The sequence below is a fragment of the Cololabis saira genome, chromosome 12, assembly GCF_033807715.1.
Source record: "Cololabis saira isolate AMF1-May2022 chromosome 12, fColSai1.1, whole genome shotgun sequence".
In the NCBI taxonomy this organism is placed as follows: domain Eukaryota; kingdom Metazoa; phylum Chordata; class Actinopteri; order Beloniformes; family Belonidae; genus Cololabis; species Cololabis saira.
Window position 1 is genome coordinate 23,364,559 of NC_084598.1, and position 27,663 is coordinate 23,392,221.

The window sequence follows — 27,663 nt, forward strand, 5'->3', positions numbered from 1 at the left end:
TATTTCTTTTTATTGAAAGACTTGCAAACATAACACAGTTTACATAGGGGCAGAACAAACGGTGCTTTAGCTCGGGAGAATAGCACAGAACCTCGTGTTACATACACTCAAAAAGCAGAATGAAATCGAGAGGGATATTTTCATATGCTGCGGAGCAAATATACAGAGGCCTTTTACGTAACATCAGCCCACCAAAGAAAGTGTATCGACAAAACTCGAGAAAAATGAAAACAAACTTTGTGGGCTAGATTGTGTAAAACTTTGGAATTAAAAGAGATATTTTACGTTGGTGTTTATACAATATCTTGCACTGAAATCATTTCCCCCTGCACTCCAACAGGTGTGATGTAACTGAGGAGACTTTAAGTGACAGTTCAACTTCAGGTAAACCATATAATGAAACAAATATAAATTTATCGAAGTCAGTGGAATAGCTTAATCAGTTCAGTTTCACACGATTCATTACAAATCAGTGATTCCAACCCTCACAAATGATGAAGAGCTACAGCACATAAAGAAAGGGAATCTAAAATATAGTATAATATGAGCTGCTTTGAGAGAGAAAAAAAGTAAAGGCCAGTTTGTACATAAAGTTTACATCCTGGGAACAAAATAATGTTGAAGAAGTAATGTTAATATGTATTTACATTTAATAGGGGAAAATAAAATGAACCAGTCTTAACCTGCTATAGTTGTGTAGTCCGATATTTCACAAACTATGCTAAGTGCTTGGATATTTCAGAGTGATTTGATTGTGTGGTGGACAGTTAGGCACACAGTCTGGGAAATAAACACGTTTTTTAATTCTTAGTTTTTGTAGCTGAACCACAGAGACATATTGTACTCTCCTCCCTCTTTACTCCAATCAAAAGAGCATGTCATCGGCATAACTGGCTTTTCTTTTAAACAGTCATTTGGGAAGAATTCACAACCAAACAAGACATTATGATTATTTTTCTTCTAGGTACCAAGTAGATGATACTTCAAGACAAGACAGAGTCAATAAACCCTCAAGTTTAAACTATAAATCCAGTGCTCCAGGTGCTTTGCATTTGTGTATTGCATCATGCACTTCTGGCTCATAGCCCTCGACCCATTCCAGCTCTGGGCGATTGACTGGAATAAGTAGCAAGCCTCTGTCCATCCTTGTCTTCTTGTCCGACAGACTGGGGTGAGGTTTGTGTGGGTGGTGAGGGTGGGGGGTAGGAAGGAGGAGGGATGGCGAGATGAGGGAGAGATGGCAGGACAGGTCTTGGAGAAGTTGGAAGTGGTGGAGGAGTGGTGGAGATTGAAGTTGAAGAGTATTGTTGGTGGTGTGCGCGGGACGTGGCAGGAGACGTGTGCGTGCTCCTTGCACGTCGTTGCTCAGCAGGGCAGTCACTGATTTGCTCAAGCAGCGAGGGCATGTCTCCCTCGATCTTCTCGAGCACAGCAGCCATTTGCTTTTCTATCTGCTCGATCACACTGTCCATTTGCCAATCACTTGTAGCACTACTACCACCTCCTGCGTGGTGTAAACCAGTGCCATACATCCCTAGCCCTCCTCCGCTTGTGTACATGGAACTGTATGGACTGCCATAGCTTGCTGCCATCCCCATCCCCACACTCATAGCTTCTGGGCTGTATGGTGTGACATGACGTCCTAAACTAGCAGAGCTTCCTGCTGCATAACAACCCTGTCCTGGCGTGGCCCCTGTCCTGGCTATGCTAAACTCAGCACTGTATCTGTCTGTTTTCTTGGAATTCCTATCCCTTCGAGTGACAGGACTAACATCACCTTTTAACCTATCTCCCAATTCAACATCAACTCCAACCCCTGGTCCCATTGTAGGAGTTACTTGTCCGGCTACTGACTTCTCTGCCACTTCTTCAGGCACTTGCGTCTGACACCAGCTTGCGTCAGTCTCATCTCTTTGTGTGGCCGGTCTCTTCTCTGGGGAGGTTGATGCAATAACAGGTGCTGTAGACTGAGGGCCATGAAGTGTTGCAGCCATTTTACGTTTGCTGCTGGGGTCAGGAGAAGTGGATGTATGTTTTTTGACAGTATTAGCATCTGCAGAACTTTCCAATAGCTTTGAGGCTTCAGGGGACACCACAGGGGTCTGTTTGGCCTCTGGAACAACTTTATTTTGACCCAAATTGGCAGCAAGTTTTCTGGTTCCATCACCTGTTCCTTTTTTTACACTATCCTTGTTAGGTTCCTCCTGAATAAGCGTGGGTATTGAATTTGACTGGCCAACAGGGTCCTGAATATCTGAGGGGGACGTCCCTACAGATGGGCCCACAGGCAGCTTTATGTCCTCTGGCTTTTCTCCTACCTTAATGATGCCCTCATTCTGATTCTTTCCCGTTGATGTATTTTCAACAGAAACCTCTAAAGACAAACTACTTGATGTCACCCCTTTATCACTTGTCCCTTTCTCTCCTTCATCACTTGTACTCTGGGAAATACCCCCTTCACCATTTCCTGCCTCTTCACTGCCTTGAACCTCAGCTGAATGGTCAATCAGTGCTTCCGAATTCTTCAGTCGCTGCATGAAGGTGGTAACACGGATCGCTTTCTGTGAAACAGAGGTAAAGAAAATAAGGAAACAAAGCTTCAGGATGGCAGGACTGAAGAGAAATTAAATTTACAGTGTATTGGAATTTTATAAACACATATTGACCTCCATCTCCCCTAAAAAAGTGTATGTATCATAAATAAACCGATTAAATTAAATTCATGATTAAATATACATTTGTGAATATATATATATATATATATATATATATATATATATATATATATATATATATATATATATATATTGTGTGTGTATGTGTGTATGAGAGTGAGTGAAAAGAGAGATAGTTAACAGTTAAAAATGAAAGGATGTATTAGTAAAAGATAGGGTTCAGAGAAAATGTCTTGGGAAAATTGGGAAAATGTCTGTCAAAGCATCGTGAATTCACATCATCGTAAAAGCGTCAGGATGATATTTATGTGAAGTCGGGAAATTTTATTGCAAGCTGCATACTTCCAGGACATACTGACATATTGTATCCTGGTTCAAATCAATCTCAAGACTCACTCTACCCAAGAAACTCCTTGAGTATTTGTTGAAAGGAAAAGATAAGACAAACAGATATTTGTAAATCCCCATTTTCAATTATCTACTCATCTGAAATCTTTGGATGAACAAACACTGAGGGAGTTTGGGATAATGTGCAGGCTTGGCAGTTGTTTCTAAACCAGGGAGCTGAATTCTCTTGAATTCACTGCAAGTGGAAAGACACTGAGCGCAGTATGGCTTGACCCAACACTTTCTGTGTGTATGATTTTAATGTAACAACAGTATGGGGCAATGAGGATTTGTGTCAGAGGAATGCCAGAGGGCTTCACAGTTCAAAACACTGTAATTCAACAGTCAACAGTGGCCTCCACAGTTTTTACCCTTTCCATTTATTCCTCTCCTTATCTACACTAATTCCAACATTACCAAAGTCATGAACAAAACTTTTTGCCTTAGCTGATCATTTCATAGTTTTTACTAATACTTGTACGGACTAGTGCAGATGAGGAGTAGGAAAGGTGCAGTGCAGGCCACTTTGAACATCAGGGTCTTGCTCGGTCATGATAAGCAGGGCAGAGTGGTTGGATCTCTTCTGGGACAAACAGAGTGATAACAGGCAGGGACAGAGCTTGAGAAGAGCTTCAACAGCCTTGACACTACTAACACACCTCAAGACTAACTTAGAGTTAAATGATTATCAATCACTTCCGTTTCATAGACATATTTTTTTGTAAGCACCCTTACTTAAATCAACAAGATGGTCACACCTTTAAAATATGTCATGCAATTCAAACATGGCAGACTAAATGTGAGTTTCTTCCCATGCTCTGTCCTTGCACTCTAACTCCTAATGAAAAACAATACCTTTAACTCCTGGGAACCACATGAGGAAAGAAAAAAAAAGAAGTTTATATGTGTTACTTATGCTGTTACGTCAGCACTGCCACCTTCCTTCTTCTTGCTTTCTGTGAAACACCTCTGGAATCACCTATTCACGCCTCTGAATCTAGCGTCACCAGGACATTTTCTAATTAGAAACATACAGTACCTCTGCAGAGTTGTGTAATGATCAACAGCATTCATCAGGTTTTTACAAATGTTTTCACTCTGCAGACTTCCTTTTTGCTGTGAGCAAGTGGGGGGAACTCATACCCGCCATTTGGCCTTTGCGAAGTTCTTCTCAAACTGGGCACACACACCATCCTTTAAGTTCTTCTCTGATGCACCGTTCCCTGCAATCCTGACACAGATGACAAACAGCATACTAGTAAAGACAACCCATATGGATAGCATCCAAAAAATCTCTGTGCTTTTACCATTCATGCCAAAGGGCATCTTGTGCTGTGATTCTAAGCATCTGGTCCACTTCCATAAGCCGGCATACAAGCTCCTTAGCTGAAAGAAAAAAAGCAACAAAAAAGTAAATGGGGTGTAGATTTGTGAAAGATATATACATATATATTCGTTAAGAAAAAGCGGAGAAAAGAGAATGATATCATTTATCAACTTAAACATGATGATTTACTGTTAAGATGTAATTTATGAGCACCAAAACAGTTTACTGATCGCTTCTTTAAACCGAGGTTAGGTTTTGCCAAGGCCTTTCTAAAACTGAAGTGGGTGTTTAGTGCCATCGTGTGGTGGAGAAATACACCTGCAGGTGAAATGTCATCCCAATACGGAGAATCAAACTCAAAGTCCCCAGCAACTATGCGACAAAAGATGATGCGGTTATGCAGATCAGTGTTCTCTTCCTCTGTTTCATCATAAAAAGGAGGATTACCGGATAAGCTGCAAGAAAAAAAAGCATACAAAAGACAGAGTAAGGGTAAGAATTTTCAAACAATGCACATGGCATTTGTGAATATCATTCATTAACTACAAATACAGTCATTAAAAACATTTATAAGCAGCTTTGCATATTTTTTGGCAACTGAATTATGATTTCTTGAACTGGTAATGGAGACTCACAGTATGTACATGATCACACCCACAGCCCAGCAGTCCACAGGTCGACCATATCGGTGACGAGCCACCACTTCAGGAGCTGACAGTAAAGAATAGTGGAGACAATTGGGTTTGTGTGAGAGATTCTTGGGTTTCGATTTATAAACCATCTCCCTAACAGCAATCTTAATACTAAGCTGCTCACGCAGCCTCTCTCCCGAGACTGGTTCTTATTTTCACTATCTTGTTCTCATCCCTTTTTCCATCAGCACTTCTATTCCCTTTCCATATTTACTGGTTTAATTACCCGACTCTGCTTTATGAATAATTGCCCTGGCCTTTAACAGCAGAGAATCAGGACGAAGCACATCTCTGCACATCAAGCTGCCCTCGCATAAACCTTAGAGAGACATATGAGGGAGACAATGCACATGAGCTGAGAAGAGATGAAGAGAGTATATGAGTGATTTGAGGAGGAGGAGGGCAAGGGTTGGATGCTTTCATTCCTATTTGTATTTTTCACTGTAAAGTTATATTTATACACTATCAAAGGCACAGGAAAGTATATCCATTAAATAGGTGGTAGAAAAAAGGGGAGACACACAAATAGAATGTAACCTACCCAGGTATTCTGGTGTTCCACATGGATCTGTGAGGGCCCCATTCTCAAATCTAGACAGGTAGAAATCTCGCAGAACGACTTTGTTATGGTTGTTTTCCGTGTAGTACATCAGGTTTTCCAGCTACACAAAAGAGAGAATAAGGGGATAAGTATTCTCTCTCACACACTGGTAGCTTTGCTCATCAGAATGCAGCAGTATAAAACTCTTTGAGCAAGTACTGAGCTACATTAAGATGATATGATAACTTAATAGCTTTTCAAGCCTTTGAAGTGGTTTGGCCAACTGAAACCTAAAGTCAGTGATTTATTCTGATGCCATCTTTTCTTATTTCATAAGAACAGACTCCATCCCATACAACTTTAAATCCCCCAAAAGTTGAGAGCTATCTAAAATATAAAAGAAAGCAGAATGCAATGATTTGCAAATCTCATTAATCCATATTTCATTCACAAGAGAGCATAGAAAACATATCAAATGTTAAAGTCAAACATATTTGACCATTTCATGAAACATACTGGCTCATTTTAAATTTGATTACAGCAACACGTGTTACTAAAGTCAGGACATGGGCAACAAAAGGCTGGAAAAGTAAGTTGTAGTGAAAAGCAACACCAGGAACATTTTTCAACTAATTAGCTTAGTTTGTAATAGGTCAGGGACATGATTGGATATGAAAAGAACATTATAACATGCAGAGAATCTCTGACGTAATGAGGGCTAGAGGTTCACCAATCTGTGAAAAGATGTGTCTTCAAATTGTGAAACAATTTAACATTAAAACTCCTCAGTGTAAAACTTCAAGAACTTTGAATATCTCATCATTTATATTACATGATTTCATCAAAAGATTCAGACTCTTGAGAAATCTCTGTTCATTGGTGCAAGGTCAAAAATCAATCCTGGATGCTAGTGCCACCGTCAGGTGGCACTGTATTAAAAACAGCCATGATTCTGTAACAGAAATCCGTACGTGGGCTCAGGAACCCTTCATAAAATCCATGCCACCACGTCTTCCACAGGTTAAAGTTCCATGATGCAAAGATGAGGCTGTATTTGAACACGATCCAGAAATTGCACTGTTTTCTCTGGGCCAAAGCTCAGTGAAAATGAACTGAAATAGAGTTGCTTGTGGTCATGTGAATCGACATTTCAGATACATTTTGGAGACCATAAAAGCCACATCCGAAATAAAAAGGAGAAGGACTATCCAGCTTGTTATTAAAACTTTCTTCTAAAGCCTGCATCTTGGTAAGTGAGGGCGTTTGTGCCTTGGCACATCCGGAAAGTACAAGTCAATGCTGAAGGGAACATAGAGGTTTGGGAGCAACATATGCTCTGATCCAGACAGGGAAGGCGCTGCATCCTTAAATGAGACAATGCTAAACCATTTACTACATCCAGTTACAAAAGCAAAGCTTTGTTATCGAAGAGTCTGCCTGCATTTCAGACCTTTTGCCAACTGAAAATATTGAAACATAATAATACAACAAAGATCCAAGACAGTTGAGCAGCTTGAATTCTGTATCAGATAAGAATGGCACAACATTCCTCTTCTTACATTCCCTCAGTTCAAGACTTGACAAGCTCTCTGTGGGTTTGTAAGATTTGTCATTGGCATTTATCTGTTCAGGGAGTTTGAGCTTGTCTAAAAAAAAAAAATTAAATTAATTTAATGAAGTCAATACACAACAAAACTGACTTCAAAACATTTTAAGTTAAATTGAAGTCCATTTAATTATAGTTTAATTAACTTTTATTGTAATCCAAATTACTTTAACAAAATGTAGTCCAGTTCAATGTATTTACAGTACAATCCATTTCACCAGGTGTACAGTGCTTATTAAAACCAAATATTTTCACAGATACACATTTTCCCAACACTAAACACCTTTACTTATTTACAAGTTAATAATGATCAAGCCTGTATTTTTTTTTTGAAGATGTAAAGTTAGTAAACACGCCGTATGATTTCTTTTTTCAGTTTTTCAGTTTTTACTGTGGTCTTGATGGCGCAATAAGGTCAAATTATTTCAGGTTTTACATACCAAGCATATTTCAATCAAGATGGTAAATTGAGATGGATTAAATCATACAGTGCTACAATATTACAATAATATTGTTGAACGAGACAAACTACATGTAAAGTGCATTACAATGATGGCCAAAGAAACTCCACAACTCCACAAGAAATACTGACATAGAATTCTGGCTTTCGCCACTAGGGGGAGTCTGAGTGCAGACTTGATACAGTTCCATCTTAGGGTAATAATTAGGGCTACAGATAGAGATCTGTCTTAATGCGTGAGCATCGCTGGAGTTTGTTTTAAACCACAAGGACAATGTTTACTCCAATGGTAAAAATGTCATAAAATATTCAGTCAATTACTGACATGGCAGAGTAATGCTTTCATGTGTCTCCACAGGGATTCTGGAGAGGAGATACAGAACTGAATATTGCTTTCTGAAATGTGATGGTCCTCTCACACTATAAAGTTTTTTGTTACATGTCTTCATGTATTTCTAGTCCTAATTCACATGATTATTGAAAATGTTGTCACTTGTCGCTGTCACTTGTCGTATGTATTTATGTAAGGGCACACTCACACATAGGTACAGACATGCAGTGTGTACCTTTTTTGCTCTTCCCCATGGGAGGTTATACCTTGAAATAACACATTCCCCAGCCCCCCACCTTAAGCTTAATGCCAGCAAAATTCTAAGATTAACCCTGAAGCTAAATTTTCATCCTGAAAAAGCATTTTCACCTATGGGAACATTGATGTTTTTTCCTTTGGGGGGTTCAGCCCTTGTAGGTTCGTGTGGAAGTGGCACAAAGCCCCATTCGCTGAAACATACATGAATACAAAACACACACACACACACACACACACACACACACACACACACACACACACACACACACACACACACACACACACACACACACACACACACACACACACACACACACACACACACACACACACCTAGATCATTTGGAGGGAGATTCTAGTGTAAGTGTACCTTCAGGTTCCTGTGAACAATGTTGAGGGAGTGTAAGTATGCCACAGCCTCGAGCACTTGTCTGATGACGTTGGAAGCATCTCTCTCCGTGTAATTCCCTTGGTCCAGAATCCAATCGAATACATCTCCTCCTGTGGCACTGCATGCAGTCACACAAACTACCTGTCAGTACACGCTCCAAGATATATAGCACTTCCTGTGTACCGGTAAATGGTAATCAACACAACAATTCATTTTTGAGTTCTTTTGCCAGCTTAAAGCTGGCACTGCCGAGCAATTAAAACCCAGACTACAGGTCGTTACTCTTAAATGATTTTAGATTATTCCATATTGTCCTCAGCAGGAAAACTATGGCCACGTGCCAAAGTGTGAGCGACACATACAGTATGAAGTCAGATGCGCTGAAAAATCCCTTCTGTCGCTCCGATTGCAGTTTGCTTCTCTGTATTCTGGTAACAGAAACCCTTTGTCCACTTTGTTTCAATCAGTGTGAATCAAATAAAGTTGAAAAGGTTGAACTGCACACATCACAAGTGATGCGTGTTGGCTGGGTGAATCAACCCCAAACTGTCTGTAGAGACCCTCTTGTTGCAAAGCAGTGCTTCAGGGCCACTGAGTAATGCAGAGTGTTAGTGAGAGCAAATATCTCATCAAATCTAACACCTTCCTCTGTTGCTGAGGGGAGAACCAGAGCACACAGTAATAAGCGGGAGGGCTTGGCTCCCAGCTCCAAAGTGATGCGCTTGTTTTTATTAATATACATGAATGCGTAAAACAGGACATACAAATACACATATTTAAAGAATGTTTACACAGGAAATGGAAAGGACAAAAAACATGAAAGAAAAACGTACAGTTCCTGGATGATGAAGTATTCTTTCCGTGTCTCAAAGGTGTCTATCAGCTGAAGGATGTTTGGATGAGTGACCCTGGAAGAGGTAAATAAGGAGTTACATGCTTTGGGACAATGTGAAGTTGTTAATGCATCCCTTTTCTTTTAGTTTTTTTTTTTTTAAAAGACTGCATGGACATAAAGTTATCACTGTAATATTTAGGAGGGTTATTACTAAATTATTATTAAAATATGCAAGTTAAATGTTTATTTGAAATTTCCAAATCCTAAATAATCTCTGTGTTTTTCTTCCTAACTCTCAACAGTTCAATCATTCACTCATCTTCTCACAGCCTGTTTGCGTACAATTTCAGGATCATGATTTCGTTCTTGGCAGCCTTGCGGACTTTCCTGCCATCTTTCTTGAGGAATTTCTTGCAGACGAACACCTTGTCTGTCTGTCTGTCCTTGGCCAGGCAGAGCTCGCAGAACTCCTTCCTACGCAAAGAGAAAAAATAGACAGAAAGACAGACAGATTGAGACGGGAGGAAAAGGTAAGTATAATGAAAGAAGATGAATGAAACATGAGGCTGCATGTGTAAAAAATGTCTGTGGATTTTTAGGTGTTTTTTCATTTTGTTTTTTTTATATCTGAGAATAAAGGCGTAAAAGAGATGCAGAATATTCAAATATAATGAGACAAACACTGGGTGTACTGGTGCACTGGTACAGTGAAAGAATTTAATTAGGTGGGGAGTCGCGTTAAACACACAGGCTGTAAATAACAGACTTTACAACAGCTCTATTTCTGTGATGAGTAGGCCTTTGGCACATATAGTATTTAATGAAAATGCATTCTTAAGGATGTGAGTGATTGAACAACCATATTTCTTAATGAATGTTTACTGTAATTTCTAATGGATACTATTATTCTGAATTTAGAGACCTTTTGCAGTTCTTGCTTTGTTTTCTACTGCTTTCCCGCTTTCACCTTACCCCATAATAACAAAAAATGATAAATTGGTTTTATCCTATTTAAAAGTGCATTCATAACATAAACATAAACCTATAAACACAAATACAAATTATCATCACTGCAATTTTATCAACTTAACCTATCTTGAATTACTGAATTTCATGTGAGGATTGTACATAACATGGAGTTGCGGCATATTTAATTCCTCAATAAATGTGCTCTCCAGTGTGCTTGTGTGTGTTATGTAAAAGATGAGCAGAAATCTCTCAGGCCAGATGCTGATGTTGCCATATGGCCTCTTACACTGATTGGTATTTGTGTGTGTGTGTGTGTGTGTGTGTGTGTGTGTGTGTGTGTGTGTGTGTGTGTGTGCGTGCGTGTGTGTGTGTGTGTGTGTGTGTGTGTGAGTGTACATCAATGTGTGTATCATGTGTTTCTTTTCAAGTAGAGGGTTGCAGGAAAAGAAAATTGTCAAATTTTCAGGGTAAAACATGTCCCAGGGCATTTGACCTGATAATGAACTTTGAGAAATGTGTTTCATGAACTGACAGAATATGAAGATTCTGACATTTGGTTTATCTAGCTGGAAATATGCAGATCTTACATTATAGTTTGGACGGGCTGGGCATTTATAGCGAAAAGCGATGGCCCAAAGGATCAAAAAGAAAAAAGAATAAAAACTCATTCCTTGACTTTAGTGTTTCTTGCACTTACAAACAGCAGAAAAGCCAAAGCTAATGAATGTTTTTTTCCCGTTCTGGCGTTGTAGTTGATAAATTACCTCAATATTGAATTTTATTCATCTCGGTTCTACTCTACATTTTATTAAAGACTAAAACTAATATCATAATGTCCAGATTTATAGTTAATATAAACTAGCTTCTTTGTTGGTTTTATAATGTCCATGTGATCACCCCTACACACTATTAGACAATATTTAGTGTTTAGTGAGGGCTGATTGTGTAAACAAAAAAGTAGTGAGAGCAGCAATTATACATACACTTTAATGAATGTGACAGGTACAGTATGTATGTTTATCCCAGTGTGTAATAATGAGGCAGAAATGCATAAGGAAAAGTAAAAAGAGGAGACAAGAGAATGTAAAAACGAGGAATGCGTGTATAATGAAAAGGAAAAAACTAAATATACATATTTTTTGATGACAATGCATGTATAAGAAATTATTTTTTATTATGTCAGTTTTGGTCCTCCACAATACTCGTGCTGCATACCAACCAAATCTGAAGTGAAAAAGAGCCAGATCAATGCAATGTTATACATAGACAGAATAAAAACATTGTTGGGAACACTGTAACATGCAATTCAATTCTATAGGAGAGGGATGGAAAGGCAGCAGAAATCCATACTAAAAGCTTTCTGGTACTTACGCTCGAAGGATTTGTCCAAATTCATATTTGTCTGTGACATCAGATATGCTGTCGTAAATTCGCCCATCTCGCAGGGCAAGGCACCCAAATGGCATGACGGCATTCACCTAACACATGAAGAGAAATACATACACCTTAATCCCTAAACTACACAAAGGTACATTTTTTCAGCAAATTTAATTAACAGATGAAAAGATCATGGAGAAGCATGATAAAGAAAATGAAAGAGGAATAGATTTGAACCGTTATGAAAGACTTCAGTGGCTGAAGTTGAGGACACCACACCAGTTGCTATTGCTCTTGATAATGTAGTGTATGTTGGAGGACCATAGATAGAGCCAAGGAAATGTGTCGACAAATCTGGATCTTAACACCTCTGGCAGCTTGGTTGCGTGCCAGCCTTGTCAACACATACCAAGCTTCCTGCTAAGCTTTTCTCCACACTGCCAAAGTCTGCAAATTCTGTGCAGCGTCTGCTGAGTTTAAGATGAACTTTGTTTATAAAGGGCAGTGTCCCTGCATCCCCCAAGCAGCTGGCTTCTTCAGCAAACCACTGATGTTACCAGCGACACTGACGGCACTGGGCATTAATTATAGGAAAATGACTTGTTTGGGGTCTGCAGTTCTGTGTGTGTGTGTGTGTGTGTGTTAGTTTGCATTTATCTTCTCATCCGTAACAGTACTTCATAATCTGTGGTTCATCTCTCCACTTCATTGTGAGTCACACTGTTAACACTGTATATACTGTATGTAATACTGCAGTGTGTACAGTGCACAATATGTAATCTTTGGAGCAGGTCTATATTTTTACCCCTTGTTTTCCTTGTATTTTTCATTTGCTTGAGCTTCACAAACACATTCCTTCTATCTATCATGTCCACCCTGAAATAGCGTGTGACCCCACAGGAGGTCCCAAAAGCTCAGGTAGAGGATCAAGAAAGTGAATCAGCGATCAATAAATTCTCTCACCACAGTCCTCAGGCAATCTTCACCCACATATTCTATACACGCCATCCACTGTGCAAGACAGATTGCTTAGAAACTTAAGATATCCAAACAAAAGTCTTTCTCCTCCTCTAAATAGCTAACTTTACCCATTCTTGTTAGACATTTTATTACAGTTGTACCTCTTAGACTCATCTTAGATAAGCATTGTATCTTATGTCTGTGTTTTGCTCAGGACAAGACCAAGACAAGTCTGTACAATTGACCAAGTTTGGAAATGATGAGGTTGCAGCAAATGGGACATTTCAGAGGGAGCTTTCTGCAAGGGAGTAAATCTAAAGGGATCCAATAATGCTGTGAAGATGGTTTTATGTCTGTGCTGTGTGAGTAAGTAAGGAAGAGAGAAATAGAAAACAAAAACTAAGAAAAGGAGATGACTATGAAGTAAGGAAAGGGAACAGAATGAAACTCTCAGATGTGTTGACATTTTGCAAGTGTTAATGTATAATTAAAGAATACGAATGCAAAATCCCGTCTGTGTGTGTAGCATCACGACTGCAGATGATCGGGCCAGAGGTACTTGTGATTTGTGGTGGAGGAGGGGCTGTTGGAGACTACCGCGTAATCCAACCGCTGTCCCTAATCTCTAATCTGTACCCCTAATCCAGAGTGCTGGGATATACTGTGTGTGTATATGCATCCAAATAACAGTGTGTGTCTGAGCAAGTCCAAAGGTTGTGTTGGATATGTCACATGTGCAAGTATGAGTCTAAACTGAAAGGGTGAGTCTGTGTGTGGGCATGTGCATCCACGTTCCTGCATGGGTATAATGCCCCAGTGAAATGGGAATTCAGTGGTGGATTGAAAAAAGCCTTGTTTTTCCAGAAGATTATGTAAATGTGAAAACATTCCCATGGCAAGGCACAGGACAGTGAGGCAGAAGTTGGCGTGATGTCAAATAGGTCCCTGAAGGGGCTACAAAAATCATTTGGCACTAAGGGCCAACAATTTTTGGTCTGAATGCTTTAAAATTCTGTTCTAGTTGCCAACCAAAGTTCACCCTGACTTGAAAAATACTTTTAGTTTCTTGCTTCCAGCTGTCCATAAATGTTGCTCAGCTCAACACAGTTGTAGGAATCCTTCCATTTATTGCCCTAGCAAATCTAAAGCAAACTTTCAAAATGCTGAAACACAGAAAATGAAAATCGTCTGTCTGTCCATCCATCCATCCATCCATCCATCCATCCATCCATCCATCCATCCATCCATCCATTACATTTGTCAGAAGGTGGAGCAGGTTACGCATGGCCATAAGGAGATGTAATGGTCAGAAAGCGGAAACTTTACTGGGGATTTCTTGATTGTTTTTATTTTTTACGCATTCTGTATTTATTCTTTACTGTCAGCAATTATTCATCATGTTTGTCCAATTGAAACATGTAATCATTCATGTAATTACTGATGCCAGTAAATGTTTGCCATTTTTAGCTTGTTTCTCCCATAGACCACATTATCACTTGATCAAAAATAGCAAAACACCACATCAGGTGCACGTGAAAACCTTTTAGTGTGATTGATAAAATGTTGCTTCATTAAATAAAAAAAAAATATATGCAAATTCACGTGTGCATACATTGATATAAACTGGACCAATATTTGGTACTTGCTGGAGCCACTTAAACAAAATCTTTTTAATGTATTTGCGGACAGCACTGAAATTTTAGTATCTCTGGTGAAAAATTCAACAATAACCTTTGACTCCATGTAAATTATAAAGTCCTGGAAAAAAACAAACAAAAGACAAAAACAAAACTTCTCTATCGACTCATGTTGGTCTTAGTTTCAGGCTTTTGGAAATCCAGGCTGTTGGCCATGATAACTTTTCAGTGAGAGGGTGTTCCTGTCTGCTTGTCCATTAGTGCAGATAAGTGTCAGAGAATCTTGCAGGCAAAAAACGTGGGCTGGTTCAGCACTGCCCAAAAGAAAGTCAGCCGGGGAAAAGGAAGGTGAGGTTTGGCTACTTTAAAAGCTGGATGACAGCAAACTCAGACGCTGGGCTGGTGAAAGCTAATGTTTGCTGAGCCGAATGATCAAGTATGTGTTGTGTGCTTGTGTGAAACACCATCTATGAATGCTCATTTGGTGAAATGGGCTTAGCAAAGAGGGCTTAGGTAGCACAATGATGGCTGTAAATGTTGTTTTTTATTTTTTCAAAATTTGTAGATATTGCAGTGTCGTGGTGCTGTAAGCTTTTACATTGCAAACCTCACGTCATGTTTGGAAACTGTCCATATTCAGTAGTATTAACTAGAAATGAAGCTTAAAGAGATATTCTTCTGTGTGTCAAAAATGAATTCCTCAAAGAGCTGAAAGTCGGACGGCTTCATAAAGTACAGTAAGAAAACGCATTTGGTTTAGAAAGGAAGAGAAATAATCAGTCTGTGATTTCTTCGAGGTATTTTGCTTTTCATCTCCTTGTGGTGATGGATATTGTTCCTCGCTCAGATGCCATAAAAACATAATACCTGCAGAATACTGAGTCAGTACGAGCCTTGAAGTTGGTAAAGAGTAGGAGGATATATGGTGGGATTTGAGAGAGAAACAGATGAGAGGGAAGGAGAGGTAAAGATGGAAGATGAAGTAAGGAGTGCGAAATGATGGGAACAGAGAAGGAAGGAGAAAAGTCAACTGGGACTAAGTGAAACGGTGGTTCAAGAAAGCACTGTACATGAGAACAGAACAAAGTGTCAAAAACAGAACTGCAGAGGCAGATTTAAGAGAACATATCAACCTCAGCTAAACAACCATGAGATTTTGTCCAGGTGAGCCTGTATGCACGTGTGGGTGCATGTGAATATGTGCTAACAGGCTTTGTGTTACATTGGATTGTGTGACTCATTGTGTTTCACAATTATATGAAAGGCTGTCCCCAAAGTCTGAAAGCACTTGAAGGCAAACTGACAGGGGGAACTCTCCGCGGAGCAAAATCACGACACTCATCCTAAAAACACTGCCAGATTTGAGCAGGTAGCATCAGTGAAGTCCACAAGTATTAACCATATTCTTAGAAACGGCTGATTGTTCAGGTTATCCGTCATGAAAGTAACACTAATCTGTGTTTCAGAAATAAATATATATATATATATATATATATATATATATGGAATATAGAAATATAAAATATCAAATAAAATATATGGAATATATGGAATATAAAATATCCAAGGAGAATACATTTGAATTCCAGTGCAACATTAACATTAACAAACAGCTGATCAAGAAGGCAAACTCCATGTTGTCTGATTGCTCACATCCCTTACATAAACAGTTTCAGTTTCTACCATCAGGTACACTGCTTAGACTCCCTTTTGCAAAGACAAACAGATACAAACACTCCTTTGTACCCTCTGCTATTGTTCTTTTAAATGCTGGAAGGAAAAGGTAGTGGGTGAAAAAGCCTTCGCTCTTAACTATAGCTTAGGTCTATACTATGATGTTTATGATGATTATGTATATTTGATGTATATTTACCATTGTGTGCTTCTCCTGTCGCGAAACTAATCGCCCCCTTGGGGACAAATAAAGTAAATTATTGATTGAACATGTCAGACATTGGTTGAATCTGTACATCCAAGGGTTCACTGAGACCAGTGCCTGTAAAGAGATTTGTGTGAGTACAGAAATAATATTGTCCGCCCTATGAACACAAAAATGTGTCATCTACAGGTTCGGAAGAAAGGTTAAAAAGCTGAAGCATCACTCTTTGGAAAAATAGTAGAAATGCCAACTTAAATAGACAGCAATTCCTTTGACTCATGGACACCTACATAGAGCCCTGCTGCTCATGAAAGGCGGGTGATGGAGGCAATTGAGGAATGCCAAGAACAACAGTTATATTTCTAAGATGACCAGACTTGTAGGAGAATTATGTTAAAAGGAGAGCAGCATGATGATGAGGTGGCTATAGGAATGGTGCCTCACAGCAAGACGGTTCTTAATTGGACTCTTCCTTGATAGCCTACCAAGCATTTTAAAGACTTATGACAACTGTATGGCTGGCTGCTCATCTTTATCCTGCCTTTCAAATGGAACCCCCATTAACACATGCAGCTGCACACAAAATAAGATGTGAGGGTGCACCAAGCAATCTGAAACATCACACTTCATCTTCAGCACCTAGGTTGAAATAACGTGTGCATGTCTCTGCAGCTGTGGGTGTTTGTGTGCTTGTTCACAAGTGTTATGTATAAGTTGCAGCAAGGTTAAAAAAAATGAATCAACTGGAATAAGGTATTCTTGTTATCCGCCCAGAAAGGAAATATTTCAGAGATCTTTCGGTGTCAAGGGTTATCTTAATAAAAATGTCTTTTTACTGGCCTTCAGTGCTTCAACCACCTTGTTATACTGAGCCCATTCTGTGTACAATTCTTGCTGAAAAGGAAAAAAAAACATTTTTTCACCTGTATATCCACATTTAGCAGCTCATGAATAAATGCATGCAAAATAACACATGCAGAGAAAAACAGTCTGTTATAGTTGGTCTCTAGGCTTTCGTATTACTTTGGCTTTTTATGTTTTTCAATATGAGAGAGCTGAACATAATTATAAATGTCTATTATGTAAATTGTCAGTGTGTCCTTGTTACCGTCAGAGAGAAACTCCACAGCAATGCTTGTAACAACCCTCAAATTTCTTTAAGAGACTTTTAATATACTTCCTCAGTTGTGGTACATTCACTGAATGATTCAAAGCATTTTGGATGAACTGCGGCGCATAAAGGGCAAAGGCACAATCCTTAGGTGGACACCTGCAATCTCAAACTTTAGATGGCACTGTATTAACAAACAACTGATATAACCACACAGACATGGGATTACCTCAGGGACTACGGTAATCTAAGGTTGTCAGGCACTACAAAAGAGAGTTACATTCATAAACAACCATTACATGTGAATACCATAATAACATATGTTAAGCTTGTTCGGAAGCAGTGTTGATATGCTGGTATGAACTTTCAAACATGTAAAAATGTACTGTGGTCAGACAAATCAGTATTACAGATCTCATTTTAGGAGATATAGACAGTTTGTCATGTTCTCCAGACCACAGACAAAAAGGACCATCCAAACTGCTAAAAAAGACATGGTATGAAGTTATATCAGTGCCCTCCACAAAAGCAATTCACACTTCTGCGAAGACAGTTATTTTTCCTTTTTTCCCTATCTTATACGCTTTATTTTCCTACTGTTCCAACCTTTTCTGATTTAACGCTGTCATTCTCACCATCATCTGGTTACAAATCCTGACAAATCTGTACAGTTGCATAATAAGATGAGATGAGTGTGGCTGTGGTTTTGTAAATGTGAAGAACAAGTATGCCATGAAAGTGAGAATGCAGTTCTGCCTGTGTCAATAGGACACAACAGGCCTCTAACAACCTGTAGACACACAAACAAAGTACGCAGCCTGTCAGTACCTTTATCCTTACATGCTGACTATATTTTCCCCTTATTAGTGTTTGGCATGTAACCCTGTCAGCATCACTGCAGCGGTCACAGGAGTGCCATTCCATGACCAGAGAATGTGATAGTTTTATACGTCTTGTTTTTCTTTTCCTGACTATCTTCTTGTTTTTTCAGTTTTACCTGCTGTCCCTGCTTCTCTTTCATCTGATCTGTGTGCTCTTGCCTCACCCTGACCTAAAAGGCCTCTACTTCAAAGGTTTTAATCATAGCAACTCCTGACTGAAGAAGAAACGAACATCAGGGGCAAACCAGTCATGTGGCAACCCAACATTGGCCCAGTTGTAAGCTGGGCAAAATCAGCATGTGGTTGCAAATCAGAACGAGCACTGATGAGAGTTTCTAGTCCTGTAGTCACCATCTAAAACAATGCACTGATCAACAAACACAGTTGCAATCAGCTCATTTTAATAAAGACCAAAGCTGTCTTCAGTAGCGGTGCAGATTAATGTGGAGTTACTAACAAGTGGACCTGTTGTTCATCAGGAGCCAGTAATTTACCAATGATGCACATCCAGCTTGTTTATCATTACAAATCAAGCCATCTATGCATGAACCTGAGTACCTGTTCAATTAAAAGACTCAAGATGTGCTCTTTGTCTCAGATAAAAAAGAAAAAGCTATTTACTAAATATATGCATTAAATAAAACCCTCTTGTATTGAGACAACATTTTAGTTTAACATTTTTTAAATAGGCTTTTATGTTTTATGGTTGGGCTCCAGAGAGCACACATAAATAAGAACATTTAACGAAATAAGGATGATAAGGAAAACCTTTAAGACTTGTGCAGAAGCGACAATATTGTATTTATACAGCCAACACAATGCAGAGCTCTGCTTCGCCTTATACAGGGTTGGACCTCTACCACGTGTAAAAGTTCATAAACAACATTGCTATTGTGGGCTGTATCAGGAGTGGACCAAGCACCAAACACCTAACTTCCTTACTGAGGTCAGTCTAGAGAAGTATCAGAGGTTGCAGTTCCTCGACTGGCCACTAGAGGCTGGCTACAGAAGCGAGTCAATCTCCATTGACTCCCATGTTAAAATGCCCAATTTTGCAACAGAAATAAACATATTTACAGCCTGATTAAAAAAAAAAATGTTGGTCTGTATGGTTTGATTTCATATCCATGACAATTCTGAGGGGGGTGAATTATTGTTTGTAACATGTGAGGCAACTTTCAAGTGATCCACTTATTTCTAATATGAGGCATAGCCTATTGATTGACAGTTGGCTCAGCTAACGGCTGGCCATTATAATCCGGGGTGTACACAAGCTGGTACTCGAGGGCCAGTCTACTGCATGTTTTAGATGTTTATATGTTTCCCCCGACAGAGTTGTGTAGACCGTGATGACATGCTGATGATGACCAGTGATTAGTGTTCAGGCAGGGAAACATCTCAAATGTGCAGTAGACTGGCCCTCGAGTATTAGCTTTTATGCACCCCTGATTATAATTTCCTCATCACTCATGTCATGCTACCAACTTTATCAAAAAATTGGGATATTCTCCTGTAAATTTCTGCCGGCAGCTCTGCTTTGGAGCAGCTGACTTTGACTGATATACAGTGGATGTGTTCTCGCTGGCTTGACCAGCAACATGGCACTGCTCATCCATCCATTTTCTATACCCATTTTATCCTTTGCAGGGTCAAGGGGGTCTGCTGGAGCCTATCCCAGCTCATTACCAGCAAGAGGCAGGGGTGCACCTGGACAGATCACCAGTCCATGGCCACATATGGAGACAGACAACCAGACATACTCACACTCACACCTGCGGGCAATTTAGAATCATCAATTAACCTAGTATGCAAGTTTTTGGATTGTGGGAGGAATCTATTACAATACAAATCTATTACAATACTATTACAATCCAGTTTCAGAAATAAGGCTTGGTGCAATAGGTTTAGCAAGATTCCTACCTCGGTTCCTCAAATCATTTCATAATAATATGCCTGTTCTGATAACATCTTCTCCAGGATATCAAATATATTTACACACACAGATGTCTCCCTCTACACATTCTTTTTTCTTGCCAGTATTGTACAACACATGTGCACCAACTACTGTTGAAAGAAAGCTGCAATAAATACGTTTGACACAGGGTCAGGTGAAAAACTACTTTGTAAAGTAAAGTTTGTAACACCAAAACTATGCAAACTGTCACCACCGGTTAAGCAATAGTCTTAATTTTGGCCCGATCCTGCTCCTTCCAGTTTATTGACCAATAGTAGAGAAGCTGGACCAAGAAGGGCAGTCGTCCTCATTTGCATAATGAGGCAGAAATGCATACAGAAAAGTAAAAAGAAGAGACGAGGGAATGGAAAAGCAATAAATGCACGTATAAGGAAAAGGAAAAACAAAATATACATATTTCTGCTTTTATTGTTAATTATGTCAGTTTTTGTCCTCCATAGTTGCATGTCTTGGATAAAATGCCAGTAAGTTGGACAGTTAAGTCTGTTTCATGTCTCCATAGATTTCCCTTAGAGGGCTTTTGCTTTTGGTCTGCTGATCTTTTGTCCTGAAGCACTGCTTCCCTGTTAAAAATGAACAAATAATGTTGCTTGAAATTTTTTCTTGTTTGCACTGATACAAAGTGTACTAAATGATTGTCATCATTCATATTTAGAACACAAGTATGATCAGAATTATACATGAACACTATTTTTTTTCTCAGCAAACGTTCATGTGAATTACAGGACTTTTGTTTTGTTTTGTTTTGGCAGTCCATAGCTCATACAGTCCTGGGTAAAGTACAGCCAAAGAAAGTTTTCTGCACTACCAGGTAGTCAAACCAATATCAAGATTTTTTGTGAAGAGTTGATGAAGTATTCAGGGGCTGTACAGCGGCAAAAGCTCTAAAAACATTATACAAAAACTCCTTCACATATTCTGGAAAAGGACATCAAGGCTTTCACTGTTTTATTTAAATCTGCATTATGCATGCAATAATGTAAATACCTGTAGCTAATGGAGACGAAGCTCATTGTCACGCCAATAAAGTATATTCTCAGCTGATTCCGAGCAATAATCACTGAGCTCAAAGAAACTCCATCAAGATATCTAATTCGTCCGATCAAATGCTATGAAAACAAATAGTGCATTAAAAATATGGAACTATTGCAGGTGGACTGAAGAACTAATAAAAGTGCTTTCAACTTTCAGCAAATAAAACTCAAGCATTTCAGCTGCAAACATTATTACTTACTTACTAAATTATCTCTATCACAACAGCCCTCCAACTGGCCCACCGATGGGTAATTAAATCCATCATTACCGTTTAGTGTCCCACAACAAGATTAGCAAAAGCTGCCTTCACCTTGACATTTATGTGTGAGTATTTGGCGTGCGAACATGTGTGCGCTTATTCATCCATGGATAACAAGATGTAACAGTTGCACCCTGTTTATTATTGATTATTTGAAAAAAAAACCTCCTTTGATTCACTTCACTTAACACATAAAACAACAAACATGACTAATGCTAGCTTTAAAAAAAAAAAAGTTTTACTCCCAACAACAGCAGTGAGTAGTGTAAAATCCCTCAGAGGAAATTTCATTAAATTCACAACATCAGGCAAGAATTGCATTTAGTGTAATTAGGAAATAATAACACAATGAATTTCTTAGACAAAGCTTAAAGCACTTTCATATTGCCATTAATATAATTTAGGCCTACAAAACAAATCCCCTGTACGATTGTAAGAGCATTAAAAAGAAGAAAAAGAAAGAAATCTAGAAATTCTCAGTGTACTCAGTGCTCGAGTAAACGGGTGTGTGCTCCATATTGAGCAGAGCACGTGGCAGCCTGAGGTGTCCCAGGCCTTATCAGGATGCAGCGGCATTAAAGTGGGCCATATAAAAGAGTTTTGACATGACAGAATATACAGGAAGGAAGAAAAGAGAGAAATGAAAAAGAGAAGTAAATGAAGGAACAATTGATAAAGCCAAGTGTAGTGAAGGATATAGGTGTAGTGTATAACCGGATTCCATATTAATGGATAGTGTGTGTGTTGCAATGATTAAATTTGTCTCCCCTGCAGAGTTTCTAGTATGGGGTCTTCTTCAAGCTCGTTATAAACACTAATTCCCTCATTGCTCACAGAGCGACTCTCATCTAAGGCCTATGTGTGTGTGTAAGTGTGTAAGTGTGTAGTGAGTTCGTGTGAGTGTGTTTGTGTGTATGACTGCGAGGCATAGACACGGCAAGAGACAGTCTTAAAAAGGAAACGGTCTAATGAAAATTCATCACATCTGCCCAGAGAGAGAAAGAAAGAGAAACCCATTTTCAAATGTAGAAACATGAAATCTATCAACATCATGTGGATACACTTCCTTCTCAGACACACAAACATGCCACCTTATTCAGAATAATGGGATTCATCTGTTTCTAAACCTCACAGAACTGTAAGCAATACCCTCCCCTCACCTTTTACTCCCTCCTTCTCCTCCCTCCTGTCTGTCCTCTGTTTGCTGTCCCCTCATTAGGGGGTAGGATATGTGCAGGTCTTGCACAGTAAGTGCTTCCTCAGGGAAAACGGCCAGACTGCATTTTGACAATGGTGTGCGAGTGAGTGTGTATCTAAGAGTGTTTGACTGTAGCTTCCAAAGACTGATGCATATCAGGCTGTCAGGCTTTTCCTCTCTGACATCTGCATAGCCTGGAGCAGGACCTGCAGGCATACACACACTCGCTGCACACAGTCACTAACTGAGGGATAGTGATCGTTTTTTATGAGTGTGCTCATTTGAATGAGTAACCTTTTGACTTTCTGACTAAATCTGAAACTTTAGGTGACTGGTTTTCATGCCATAATGCACAATATCACACAAAAATGTTATGTGTAATTGTTACCAAGCAGACACAATAGCCACACTCCCACCAATGTCACCTAGTACCTAATTGGCCTAGGGCATTTTTTCGAAGAATAAATAATTGGAAAAAGGTTATTTCAGGCCTGATTCTTCTGAATTTTCACTGAGGTCGTAGGCACAAGGTATATAACACAATAAATTCAGTTGAAATCTGTCACTCAGGAGAGTTTGCTGTCTTTGTCATGCCATAGGCTACAAAGGAGTCAAAACCAGAAAATTACCTTAATTTATATCAACAAAAACACATCTTATGACTCTGAATGCTTAAGGCATGTGGGTGTTAATTTTTTTTGCCTTAGATCACTACTGCTGTGAAGTCTGTTATTGTTTTTATTGCTTAGATTATACATATATTTTTTCCTATTTTAGGATGTTATTATGGCCCGAGCACTTAAAGTACGAAGGCCCTATTGTATCTGTAGGAATTATTATTCTTCTTCTGACGAAAGGAGGGCCTTTTTGCCCCCCTAAACGTGCCCAAAAAGTCACCAAATTTTGCATGCAAGCCAGGCCTGGCAAAAAATGTGATATTTAATGGTTTGCATTAACGGTTGTGGCCTAATGGCTCAACAGCGCCCCCTAGAAAACTTTGTGCCTCAAGCCCCACAATACGGTTTGACGTACATGCACGAAAATCGGTACACACCTGTATCATGTCGCAACTTAAAGAAAAGTCGCTTGGTGCCATGACCGAAACCGAACAGGAAGTCGGCCATTTTGAATTAATCGTGTCATTTTGGCAAAATTTATGGCATTTCTTCAGCCGCTTCAGAACCCGAAACTGTACACAGGTGTGTTATACATCAAAATATGCGTCTCCATCCTGCGACGACGCGCATTACTTTTCTCTTTCAAAAGTGTTACCATGGCGACGCTAGACGCCGAAAAGCGCGCCCGACCTTCATCTCATTGGTCCATATTTGATAGTTCCCCAAAAGTCACCAAATTTTGCACGCAATCCAGGCCTGGTGATGAATTTGATATTTCATGGTTTGCATTAATGGGCGTGGCCTAACGGCTCAACAGCGCCCCCTAGAAAACTTTTCTCTGCCATAACTTTTGAACGGGTTGTAATAAAGACATGTGGGTGGTGTCATCGGACTCGGATTTGAGTCCTTGACCATAATTGGTGGAAGTTAGCCCCGCCCCTTCTTCTGATTGGTTGTCCCTATTTTCTGCTATAACCTTTGAATGGTTTGACATAGAGAGTCGTGGGTGGTGTCATCGGACTTAGTTTTGAGTATTTGACCTTCATTGGTGCAAATTAGACCCGCCCCTTCTTCTGATTGGTCGATATTTCATAGTTCCTATTTTCTGCCATAACTTTTGAATGGTTTGACATAAAGAGTCGTGGGTGGTGTCATCGGACTTAGTTTTGAGTCCTTGATCTTAATTGGTGCAAATTGCAGGCGCGCGAGGGCCCGTTCATCGCTGCATGCAGCTTTAATTTTATTTGTTTTTGTATTTGTCACACCTATGTCTCCAAGGTGAAGTGTCTCCCCCAAACCATATTAAGGCGCTGCTTCTGGTGATGGATGCAGGCTGGCCGGGTTAAAGAAACAACCCCCTAAAACCCTGTAGGCAACCCTGGTCCAAGAGCCACAGTCTTGCATGTTTTTAGATGTCTTGCATCACCACACCTGATTGTAATTAATGGTCATTTTCTTCTCATCCAGGTTTGCACAAGTCTGGTAATGACACAGTCCTTTGTATCAGATGAAGCAGAGAAACATCTAAAACATGCAGGACTGCGGCTCTCTAGGACCAGGGTTGCCTAGCCCTGCCCTAAAACAACCTATTTTCAGAGAAAGTTTAATGTGTTCAAAATGCAACTAATGCAAGCTTCCCCGCTAGACAGCTATGAAGAAATCTAAAATAAAATAGTGATTAAAAAATGATAAAGTGGTAAAATAAATAAATAAATAAAATACAACACTGCGATGGAGAAGTGAGCGGACAGTTATGATGGGGGAAGAAAGTGCGGCAATCGTGAATACATTAGACAAATCTGTTGCATAAAACATGGAGGTGCATTTACACGTTTATCAAATTTCTCTCTCATAAGAAACAAATATTTGTTAAAAAAGGGCCTGTTTTCCCTCTTCTTCATCACTCCACTATGAGGCTTTTGTGCATGTTGCACTGCGTTGTCCGTCTTCACACATTAACTTTTTGTAAAAGCAAGTGCAAAAAGATTGGTAATCTGATTGAAGGGCAGGATGATAGTGGTAAGGTGTGCAGAGGTAGATGGGTGAAAGTGGGATTGCATCAAGGCCTCAGCATGAGTCCTCTCTTTTATGCCACAGTGAGGGATAGGTTGACAGACAAGGTCAAACAGGTGTCTCCATGGACTCCATGGACCGAGAATAGGGAGCAAGTGAAAGAATAGTTGGAGAGAAAGAGGAATGTGTCAATGAGAAGAATGGAAGTCCAAGAAGGAAAGGAAAAAGGAAAAGCAAGCAGGCGAAACAGTGAGTATGGAACAGCTAGAGGAAAGGAAGGTGCAGGAAGTTGAATACTAGCACTCGACTCTTCAGAGCAATGAGGAGTGCGGAAAAGATGTGAAGAAGAGGGTTCAAACAGAGTGGAAATTAGTATCTGAAGTCACCAGTGATAGAAGAGTAGCAGTGAGAGTAAAGGGAAAGGTTGTAAACGATAGCGGGACCAGCCCCTTGTATCTGGCTTGGCGACAGTGGACTTACCCAGAGACAGGAAGTAAAGCTTGAGCTGACACAGGTGAAGATGTTAAGATTTCTGTGGGAGTGACCAAGATGGATAGGCTTAAGCAGGAGCGTCTCAGATCAACAGCCAGGTCAGGCATGTTGGAAACAGAGTAAGAGGCGAAATTGAGATGATTTGAACACATAAAGACGAGGGACAGTGGATTCATTAGAAGGATGCTTGGGATGGAGCTGCCAAGCACCAGAAAAAAGGTAAGACCAAGGAGGCTATTGGGGAATGAGGAGATTATCAAAACCCCAAATGCAAGTGTAACATTTAATAGAATAACTTTAAGCATATAGTAGAGGAAACAGTCTTTGTGTTTGTATTTGAGCTAAATATTCTGAGCTAAATGTTCACATCAGGAAAATAAAGTCTTTACACCATAAAAACAGTTGTCTGTTACATTTACATTTGTGTTGCTATATATCACTAAAACAAACGGTAAGTTGGAAAAACGCTAGTGCCTACTGGTCATGTTCTTTTCTAATTTATCATGGGTTAATGAATTTCATAGGATCTATGTTTTGTGATTGGTAACATGACATTTTGCTTCCTTGATTTTTCTTTTTTTTAGAGTAATTGTGTTGCTCAAAGTTTTCTTTGGTTTCCACGACTTTACAGTTATGTTTGCATGTAAATGATATAAATTATAGTGATAAATAGTGAACTGAACCCTCTCTCTAAGCAAACATTCAAATAAATAGTATTGTTTAATCGTAATGTTTACTGAACTGAATGCTCTTTCTTTTTAAAATTGCTGGCGTGTTTCAGAAACTGAACGAGGACTCAGTTATCAAGAAGATTGTTTTATTCTAGTTGATGCCTCTGGTAGGGGACCCACGTTTGAAGATGGGAGATTGAGAGCAACAGAAGCGCTTTTGAAAACATTTAGTCATGCACCGGTGAACTGCTGGCTTACAAAAGGTGGCAGCAATCACAAAGTAAATCATAAATTTTAATGCTTAAAAAGTTCATTTTTAATTTGAGATTCTAGTGTTAATCTTTTCTACATGAATGAATCCAGTCTGTGTTAAACCATGAATACATGTGCCTTTAGGGGAACTGTGTTTGTTAATGAATTTTGATCACATATTGCCAATTTAAAGTGACTTAAACATCAACAGCTCAGAGGCACCGATATTTATAAACCTGTATGACTCCAAGTGTGAAAACGCTTAGCTTTATTATCCCAAATGTCTCAACAGCAGCCTCTCACCGGTGTAATTTCCTGCTGTAACTCTCTTTCTTTTTTCTTCCTTTGCTTGTACACTGAAAGACCTTGATTTCGGTCTTTTAAATGTCAAACCTGACTTTTCTGTTGCTTTGAAAATGTCGGCCTTGAATTTAAGTGAGGAGAGGAAATTTGAGACAAAGAGGCACAACAAAGGTGCCTTTTTTCTCTGTTGACTTTTTTTCTAATTCTTCAATTAAGGCAGTTGTGCAAATGAAAAATAGAGACATTGATCAGTAATCACTGATTAACAGGGGCTACTTCTAAACCACCAATCATTAATGTTATTTTACTTTTTAAGTCAGATGAGAACATGACACTTAAAACAAGTAAACTGTAAATTCATCCCACCTTTAACAGGGTAGAGCATCATTTTGTTCTGATCAACTTGAGTGTGGAGCCTCTTTGTTTTGCCAACTCTGAGGAGGAGTTATGATGTAATATTAAAAGCATTTGACACACTCTGAAATGTTTTGTTAGTTGTTGCTATGCAACTCTGCAGACAGTTCTTAAAAC

At 39.3% G+C, this 27,663-nt stretch overlaps 1 protein-coding gene across 2 annotated transcripts in view; it reads right to left on the reverse strand.

Moving 5' to 3' along the window:
- Positions 1-40: 40 nt before the first annotated feature.
- camkvl (CaM kinase-like vesicle-associated, like) overlaps positions 41-27,663 on the reverse strand; it is a 52,726-nt gene continuing 25,103 nt past the window's right edge. The window contains exons 2-11 of one of the 2 annotated variants that reach the window (XM_061736075.1): positions 11,844-11,950; positions 9,846-9,977; positions 9,502-9,576; positions 8,648-8,786; positions 5,623-5,743; positions 5,025-5,100; positions 4,708-4,844; positions 4,370-4,448; positions 4,206-4,293; positions 41-2,561 (exon numbers count right to left, since the gene is read on the reverse strand). In XM_061736075.1, coding sequence (XP_061592059.1) covers positions 1,080-2,561; positions 4,206-4,293; positions 4,370-4,448; positions 4,708-4,844; positions 5,025-5,100; positions 5,623-5,743; positions 8,648-8,786; positions 9,502-9,576; positions 9,846-9,977; positions 11,844-11,938 — 2,424 coding nt within the window. In that variant the 5' untranslated portion in view covers positions 11,939-11,950 and the 3' untranslated portion in view covers positions 41-1,079. Of the gene's footprint in view, positions 2,562-2,813; positions 3,927-4,205; positions 4,294-4,369; positions 4,449-4,707; positions 4,845-5,024; positions 5,101-5,622; positions 5,744-8,647; positions 8,787-9,501; positions 9,577-9,845; positions 9,978-11,843; positions 11,951-27,663 lie in introns of those variants that run through there. The other variant, XM_061736077.1, reaches the window with a different exon arrangement.